The 9,535-nt window shown below is 42.8% G+C and overlaps 1 protein-coding gene across 1 annotated transcript; it reads right to left on the bottom strand.

The window, feature by feature from the left end:
* Positions 1–289: 289 nt before the first annotated feature.
* LOC115358650 (adenosine receptor A1-like) lies at positions 290–8,902 on the bottom strand. The gene is made up of 3 exons (XM_030050589.1): positions 8,346–8,902; positions 4,731–5,025; positions 290–3,694 (listed from the first exon to the last, which is right to left on the bottom strand). The coding sequence occupies exons 1-3, from the start codon at positions 8,684–8,686 to the stop codon at positions 3,311–3,313; spliced, it is 1,020 nt and encodes a 339-aa protein (XP_029906449.1). The 5' UTR covers positions 8,687–8,902; the 3' UTR covers positions 290–3,310.
* Between the last annotated feature and the right edge of the window lie 633 nt (positions 8,903–9,535).

Genomic DNA, 9,535 nt, shown 5'->3' with positions numbered 1-9,535 from the left:
CCCAAAGGGCAAAATTATCTTTGACCCTAGAAAGAGCTGGATTCCAGTCTCTCTATTTATAGGGCAAATATTTACAACAGACACGTGCATGCCTTTGTGTGTGTGTGTGTGTGTGTGTGTGTGTGAGGGTGTGTTTTTGTATGTGTGTGTGCGCACACGCGCATGCACGCATGTGTGTGTGTGTTTCACACTCCATGTGAGTATGCCAGAGCCCAGGGGACTCATTTATAGAAATTAAGTTCACACAGACTTGATTAGTGCATGACAACAACAAGATAATAGTGCTGCAGACATACTTTTCAGTCCAGTTCAACATATCAACTGTTGCTGTTTAAAGTTATTTTAAATTATAGTACGCTGTTGACAAAATCACTATAAGATAAGAAAATGCTTGATTAATTCACACATCGTTAAATATGTGAACTTGAACTTCTTCATGTCAAATGCAATTGTTGAGAGAGAGACAGAGAGAGAGAGAGAGAGAGAGAGGCTTTGACATTTCCCTCACTCTGCTGGGACATACCAGGTATTATATGGTATTTGAGGTGTCAATATTGCGCTTGTGTTGGGAAGACCTATTAACGGCTTCTTTTGAGGCTCCACACTTTATTTTCAAAGCTTTATTTTCTTCCTCTCATGTTTCATGGAAATGCATTTTGACTTTACAACAATAGAGCAGATAACACCAACTGCACTGGATCCATGTACGCGTTCAACTGTGATACTAACACTGCTTTCTGTCACTCAACCTATCAAAACATAAAATATTCCTCCATAATTAGAGACAGATATGACAAATCATGGTATATCCATCATATTAGCATGTACCATTATGAGCCTTCAGTGCTAGATTCTGATTAACATCTATACATTTTCTTCAATATTATCAATGTACATCTGAGAATATTGCACAAATTGTGTCGAATTTGTAACACTGGTTCAGTAAAAGTAAACAGATAAAACTTTAACACCATTTTGTTTGAACACAAAGTGAAGAAAGGACCACATGGGAGTGTCTTTACAAAAGCAGCATTTAAAATCCACTGAGTACACTGGACTGATGAAGACATATGCTCTTGTCCTCGTGTCTCCTCTGGTGCCCATGTTGCACACACACACACACACACACACCATGCATCACACATGTTGCTCCAGTACATAAAGGCAGGTCGCTGGTAAAGGCCTTGCTAGTTGATGAGATAGTTTCAAGGCGGCCTTGCTGCTGACCTCCACTGAGATGTGAATTATAATGAGTTGCTCAACTGTGATCTTGCTGCTCGTCTTCCGGCCCCCTTGTAAACAGAATAAGCAGGATAACCCCATCCCACCCCCGGAGTCTTAACAGCCTCAAAACTCCATTCCTCAATCCCTGGTCGCATTTATTCACAGACTAGCCCGCTGTCTGCCAAGTCAAAGAAGATAAATGTGCTCACATAAAATCTGCCCACACACTGATGTCCTCAGTCCCTTAAGTGAGATTGGTCAGAGAGAGTAGCTCCATCACACTGTAGGTACACGAGAAACATGAAGTGGACTGTGATGGCTGTGCCTGGTAATGAGCATACAGCACCACGCATCCAAAACTGCATGAATTAAAAGCAAAGCTCACCTAATGCCGTGGCATTTCTCTGCCTATTGTCCCATCTCTCTTCATTTGTAGCTATCACCTAAAGTAATGAGATGCTTGAAAAGTGGATCTCCCACTCTCGTTAAGAAAACATTCTTCAGTAAAAGGTCTCATTCCATCATCAGCTGCAGCAGGAGTGACGGAGACAGACTACGGTTTGCACAATGAGCTGAATCATCTTGTGGAATGTCTGTTTACCATATTTTCATATAGTGTCATTAACATTTATACATAGATCAGTAAATATAGGACATAGTGTGAATGGTGGCGTTATGTAGTCAGTTCTTTATGTCCTATCACTTACAGTTTAAGTCAGCCATAAAACAGAAAAGAGGATGTTCTATTCAAATAGCTCTGATATTACTCTGAGACACATCCCTCCTGAGAATGAAGTGGAAAAGATGAAAGTTTTGACTACGTGCGGGAGGAAAGTGTGAAGTACTAGGCGTTTGAAAAAATTGGTAAAATTGATTAGGACTATCACTAACATAAAATGAGGCTCGTTAGGTGTAAGAAGGCCATTCTTAATGAAGTCAGTCTCAAGTCCTCATGATTTGCGCAGCTACAAATACATCTTGATGACACTGCGGATTACACAGATCCATTAGCTCAGTAGCACTGGGAGGGAGTTGTTCATGTCCACAAATACTGAATGAGGAGCATCAAGTAGGAATGCACTGATACCACTTTTTCAATGTTAGTGCCAGCACCCAGAATTAAACGTTCAGTATCGACCACCACTTTCACTCCACAGTGTAGGCTTGGACCATTACCTTGGGGTCAGTGGATAAAATTATTGATATAAAATCCTTCTTTTCCCATGATGTGAGGAATACAGGCTTCTGTGCACCAAAAAATGCAAAAATCAAGACAGTTTGCTTTTATTCCTAACTAATTACTCAGGGCTTTTGGAATTGGAAATTAGTCTTGGATAAAATCTTTGATATTAGCAGGCTACTCTAATTTAGCCCAGTATCAGCATCAATACTGATATCAGTGTCAGTATCAGTGCATCAGTAGCATCACCACTGGTGTGCTATACACCATATTCCAAGTATTAACATTACGCTATATTTTCCTCAAGTCTCCATCATATTCTCTGTCCATAAGGCCACAGAACTATGGATGTACATGTAACAGGGTGAGCTTTTTTTCTTCACATACAATACTAAGATGCTCAGCTATTTGAGATAATATTCTCAGCTAATTGAGGTCACTCACAAAGAAAAGGCCAATAGTTTTAGTTCAGCTCAAAGATGCTTACATCATTCACTACTACTGTACAGAGTGTAGCCTGTGTGCTACCCATATAAATTTACTGATTCAAGTTCAACAGGTTTTTGTTCAAACTGATGAGAAGCCCCTTATCCCATATGACATCATTACTCTGTCAGCCAATGGAGAAATTACAATTTAACTGAATCAAAGTGTGATTCAGCATGAGTATGTTTCCTTCAAATATGTTCATCATCCTGTCCTCCTCCAGTATCCAACAGTCTCAAATGAGTCGGTCCACTATGGAGTTCCCTTGTTCATTTCATCCTTGTAACCTTCTACGATAGCATGACGCCCATTTTCACCAGTAATCCCTAAAGCATGAAGGTCAGGCCACAGTCCTTTCCATTCTGTGAACCAACTGAATGAGACTTAACAGTTGCACTGCGGTCCAGTCAGTTGCAAACATCACACATCATCGTCATCATCATCATTCTGCCTCAGCCTCCTCTCATGACTTTGTCCTCTCTGACTTCCTCTTTGAGGAAGCCGACCAACTGGATCGTGACAAAGCACGTAGTGTTCCCAGATTTTCCGGAATGCTGTGCGAAACTTTTTGATGCGGAAAGCGTAAACAATGGGATTGACAGCTGAGTTGCCATGGGTGAGGAGGATGGCGATGTAAATGAGGTACATGGGTTTTTCACAGGTAGGGCAGAAGAGGGTGATGCAGTTGAGGATGTGAAGAGGAAGCCAGCTGACTGCGAAGAGGAAGAGAACCAGTGCTAGCGACTTGGCTAGCTTGAGCTCCTTGCCAAAGTATCGGCTGGGGTCTGTGTGGCTGGCTGTCACCTAGAGACAAAGGAAAAGATCATCAGCATATAAGGGCCTACTCACATGAGCCTATTCGTGCTGTGCCCAAGCACGTTTGACCCCCAAATCCGGATTATTTGACTAGTGTGAGCGGCCCGTTCCGTGCTTCAGTACAGTACACTTCCTCCGCTCTGACACGGTTGGAGGAGGTGTGCTTCAGCACGGTGCGGGCGTTCATGCACAAGCACATGCACGGTCACGCACGCAGCGTGAATGTGGATATGACGTAAATCATGCAACCGTCCCTCCTGCATTTCCTCCTGCCTCCGCAAAATTGTTTTATGCATGCAGCGCGATTAACTGCAAATCGCCACCTCGCGCAATCAATAATCAACCATGTTGTCTGTGTCGCTGTCCATTGTGCTGCTGCAACTGCGTATAAATAAAAGTCGATTTATGATGATGTCAAGCCATGCAACGTGATGCCGTACGTACCAGAGGCAATCACGCTTAAGGACGGTTGGTGCTTCGGGTAATGTGAGTGCAGGCCAGCGGGGGACTGGGGAGGGGGGGTATTCGGCACAATACGGAGCAACTGGGCTTAATGTGAGTGCGTCCTAAGTTGACTTACAAGTAAGCTAATAACAGTGATTTCCGGTGCAATTTTAGTGGCTAAATTAGTACTCAAAGGGCCAATGCTGTAACTGTGTCTGATCAATTATACTACTAGACACTAAACCTACTTCAAACCGAAAACATATCAATAGAGCTCATTTACAGCTGAGGTTCTCAACCTAAGGTCTATGGACCCCCAGGGGTACTTGACGAGGTTCCAGGGAGTGCACTGAAAAATAGGGAATATTTTAATTTCCTTATTATTTCACTGACTAGAAGTTAGCCCAATGAGAGAAAATATAAAAATGACAATTTTGTTCTGCCAGTCTACAGTATAGACAGTTATGTACAACTAAATCTTATCAAATGGAGATCGCTGTGCCTACATTTGATCAAATACAGGTCCACAGCTTGATATGTATAAATTGATTTAAAGTCTGTCTAAGAATCATCCTCTCACCTTCTTGTTGAGCTGCTTGTGAATCATGTAGAAGATCTCTGCATAGATGACCAACATGAGGACCAGAGGCGGCAGCACCCAGCCGAAGAAGTTGAAGTAGACCATGTACTCCATGCTGATGACGTTCTCAAACTGGCAGGTCACCAGGAGGTCTTCAGTCACCAGTGAGCCATTGTCACGGAGACGTTGCAGGTTATTCCAGCCCAACATGGGCGTGAGGCCCACGACGATGGACACCAGCCAACAAACCACCACAGCCGTGCCGGCTCGCCGTGGGGTCACCACCCGCTTGTAGCTGTAGCAACAAGATAAACTAATCAGGACAATGACTTTCCATAGAGAGAGGTAGAATTACTCTGTGTGTGGGTGTGTATGTCATTTCTGTTTCTATTTATTCAATTTTATCAGAATGCATTTCAATTTAAAGACAGCGAGCATATTACCTGTGGACAAAACTGCCTTAACATGTCAGCTAAAACAGTCACAATGTGGAATGATACTAGCTCCATCTAGATCACATACTGTAAAGTAGGTAGCAGGTGAAACAGTCATTTTTCCTCCATTTTGCTGTTTGACTTTAAATCACTACTGTGCTCTAACATACAGGTGGGAAGTCAAGTACTACAAGTTACAGCAGGAACAGCCTAAGACGCTGCTGCAATGCTGCTGCACAGCCTGGAAGCATTATAGGTGTCTTGGCTTAATTAACAACAATGTCCAATCCTTTTGTAGCCTTAATGGACATCATCACTTTTTCTCTCCCAAATAAAGTCCTGCTGTCGCACACTGGAAATCTGTGTCTTAGTCCTTGTCGAAAGGACATGAAAAGATTCCTGCAGTTGACTGCAACCTCAGTGTAAGGCTGCTGGTCGTAGGATTCAAGCTGTTTTTTTTTTGAAGAATAAATGTTGACTCAATCACAGAAAAAGCGTGAGTGAGTAATATCCAGAGTCGATCCTTCTTCTGTAGCACATGAGACGACACATTCTTTCTTGCTTATCATAACTCCCTGTTCCCTGGTTAACCTTGCACACACACATGTGCACACACACACACACACACCTGAGCCAACCTATTATTCTCTCTTTTTTTCACTCCTTCCTTTCCCTCTCTCACTCTCTTGGTCTCTCTGTCTCTACCCCACCACCACAACCCCCAACACACACACACACGCACACACACACACCACTAGACCAGAGTTCAGAATGAGTCACAATGGTGCAGCCAACACAGGAAGAATGAATGCTCACAGGATGTTGAAAGAGACCTCACTGAGTTATCTGACACAAAGCTGTTTGTGGATAGAGCACTTTGGTACTGCGACACACATGACACACACACACACAAGCAAACAGATAAGTGAGAGAGAGAGAAATAGAAGAGTATTTCTTCTAAATTTGTTGTTAGAGCTTGAGTGTTACTATACAATGTTTACTGCATCTCCTGTGATATCACAACTCTAAATGCAACCAGTGTCACTATAATTCAGCTGTCTGTCTCGTTGTATTTTACTGCTCAGGATTACTACCTGGATTTGAGAATATACTCCCTAGTGGGATTTCAACCCTGTGGCTCAGGCAACAGCTTCAAATGCTGCAAAATCTTCAGCCAAGCAAATAGGCCTGAGCACACAGGCGACACCTGGGTATTTACAAGATCACCTTCATCACGACAGCAGGGTCCAAACAAGCCTCTGCTATCAACAACAGTCACTTTACCTCTTGAAAGCAAGATACCGTTCAGTGAAATGAAATCTAAAAGTAGCAAGATGGGAGTTTCCAGGTAAGATGAGACGCAGGTGACGTGGAGGAATGTGTCAAAAAGTTTCTAAGATTAGGTGCCTTTGCAAAAAGCAGAACTGTAAAATGTGCATCATGGGGAAGCATCAAAACTACCTTTTCTACTGTTGTTACCAACCCTCAGCAGAAAGTTTCAGGTATCCCGATAAATGCTATGGGTAAATGGGATAATAGTGACTGAAATATGATAGATTTTTATCAGTTACCAAGATCCAAATGTCTGAAAAATGCAGAAACATGTTGCATGATGTTCCATTTTTTACTGGGCAAATTCTGCAATATATATTCTCCACTGCCCTATATCAAACTACAACAACATCAGTTTAAGTGCAATCTTGGCTCTTATTATGAAAATGGTTTCGAAATCCTGCAGCACACACTGATAAGAGTGACAGTTGGTTTATACAGATAGAGTAAGCCTAATATTGCATACTTTCAATGTATCCTGTTTGCTGTCAGTGTAACAATTAATGAAAAGCACCTGTTTCACTCTTTATCCCCCTTTCAGTGACCATTCAGTTTGAGTGTGAGTGTGTACACGTGCATGTGTGTGGATGTTTCTGTGTGCAGGCTGCCAGCTTGAGAAATTATGCAATCCATCAACCAACCACCATGTGCATATTGACCAATCATGCATACAGTGTCATCCTATTTCAAGCTTACAGTCAATGAGCAATCGTACAAGGCAAAGATAAGCTCATTCAGTTAAAATATGGGCACATGGAATCGCACTGTAAAGGGCATTAGACTGGTAAGAGGATATATAGGTTGAAAGGCTCCCATAGGGCAACACGTCTTGTGAAAACAGCTACCATGCGACAAAGATATCACTCTCTGGGACGTCTGTGATACTGTTCGCTCTCTCTTTGGATTTACAACAAACATATAAAGGCTCCGAGGAAGAAAAAAAAAAGATGCTATGGAAATGCAGCTTGCCACAGGAATGTTATGTTGCTTTGTGTGATTTTTTTTCACTTAAGTAAAAAGGGGTTTGACCTCGGACAAAACCACATGAAAATGCACATTTACCAGTTTTCTGTGTTTATGTGCATTCTTAGAGAGGCCCAAGAGGAAAGCATAAAAAAATATGTGACCCATATGACTTTTACATGCTTTTCACCACATGTGTGTTTAGTCCAGACTGGGAGTGTGTCCTGCCTTCCCACAGGTGTGGAATTCATCATCTTCAAAGTGCCAGATGGACCTGCATGGAGCCTCCTTTTGAACCTCTGTTGTAGCAACAAGGAATAATTGTTTGTTTTATCTATACCAAAATACTCTAATTCAAGTGATGCTTTTAGAAGAACTGGATGACTGTTACTGTTGCTGTTATATTACTGTGTTTTCATGGCTGGTAATACATGGTGGCTACAATATGAAGGTCAAACAGGTTAATCTGTGCGATGACTACATGATGGCTACTCAGACATCCTAATTTTAAGATATTTTACAACTATCTAAGCAAAAGTCTCTTAGTAATAAGAGATATAAATGTCACAGTGATGCATGAGATCACTTAAAAAGCCAATTGACCGCCACTGACACACTGTAACTCCCGACAGCAATGTTATAGTGTCACTTTAAGAGATTAAAAGATACCACAATGCACAAGGTCAACAAAAACTCAAAGTACTGTTGCAAATATAGCAACATCAAGTCCATACAGAAATACTATGGGGTATTACAGTGAAAATCCTGCACCGCAGATAACAAGAACATGACCAGTGTGATGTGTGACCTTCGCCAAAGGATCCCACCAGACAGACATGGGCAAAAGAGATAGTGAAACCTGGAGGAATTCACCTTTAGGCCCTACCTCATGGGTATTTTGACTCTCAGGTAGCGGTCAATGGCGATGGCCAGCAGCGCCAGGATTGAACTTTGCGTCAGGACAAGCACGGTGCAGGCGACCATCAGGCAGCTGTAGAAGTGCGTCTGGAGTCCGATGCTGATGGTTATGGCGAGGGGGATGACAAGAGCGCCGACCGCAATGTCAGCCAAGGCCAGGGAGACGATGAAACAAAACGTGGTCTCTCTCAGGGACCGGTTGATACGCACAGCCCAGACAACCATCACGTTACCGATGACCGAGGACATGGCGATCACCACTTCCATCCCTATATAGAGGGCTTGAGACGAAGGTAGACCCGAAGGCATCTTCACGGATTTTGGATGACCGTGCGCTCAGTGGAGAAATACACCCGTCGCGTTAATTCCCTGTTTGAGTTTCGGAGCACCGCTGGAGAAACTCTCTCTTAGGGTTTGCATGTTTTATGTCCCGCTGAGGCAGCTGTCGCGTCAGTGGAATCTGGTCTCGGACATAAACCTGCGCGCTATATACGCTCAACTTCGTGCCCATACGCTCCGAAACGGTGATTCCGGGAATGGAAGTGGCCCCTGCAGTCTTATTGGCAGAGAGACAGGACCGACCCTCGATGAAAGTGAATGAGTCACACTCCGGTTCCCAAAGCGCAGATTAGCACTACTTACTCCACTCTCAGTCACCAGAAGACGAAGATCAGATACAGTATCAAGTCTGATAAATCCCAATAAATAAGCACTGCACAGACTTCTTCGGAAATTTGAGTCATTGTGTCGATTTCGTAAGCAGCTCCATCCATAGGTCAGATATTGTCCTGTTGTATGAATTTCAGTTTGCTGTGGAACAAATATTTATCAGTCTCACACAGGGTGGGAAGCAGCCGAAAACCATACATCTCTTGTGAAATAAGTTTACATAAGGTCACTGCCTCCCCAAACCTATTATTGATCCCTTATCACCTATTAACAGTACACTTTCTGGATCCTGCCCTCAAGCTTCTTGGAGGAAATGGACAACACACTAATTTGTTTGAATATGACACTGATATAGCCTGCAGCTTATTCAAACTGATTAAGGAGACAAAAACAAACAAACGTGTCAACTAACTTGTTTATCAGGGATGTGCTGGTGTGTAAAATGACCTGCAGTCACTCAATCTGATGAGGCAAACAAATACCAGTGTA

Source organism: Myripristis murdjan, chromosome 5, assembly GCF_902150065.1.
Source record: "Myripristis murdjan chromosome 5, fMyrMur1.1, whole genome shotgun sequence".
NCBI classification, from domain to species: domain Eukaryota; kingdom Metazoa; phylum Chordata; class Actinopteri; order Holocentriformes; family Holocentridae; genus Myripristis; species Myripristis murdjan.
Note: the sequence above shows the minus strand (reverse complement) of the source record. Positions and strands in the feature narration are given on the sequence as shown.

Bases quoted from the DNA above. Each gene is read 5' to 3' on its own strand.
- LOC115358650 (XM_030050589.1), bottom strand. From the start codon at position 8,686: ATGCCTTCGGGTCTACCTTCGTCTCAAGCCCTCTATATAGGGATGGAA. The intron at 5,026-8,345 runs GTAGGGCCTAAA...TTGTTGCTACAG, and splicing joins AGAGTCAAAATACCCATGAG to CTACAAGCGGGTGGTGACCC. The intron at 3,695-4,730 runs GTGAGAGGATGA...CTTTGTCTCTAG, and splicing joins ACAAGCAGCTCAACAAGAAG to GTGACAGCCAGCCACACAGA.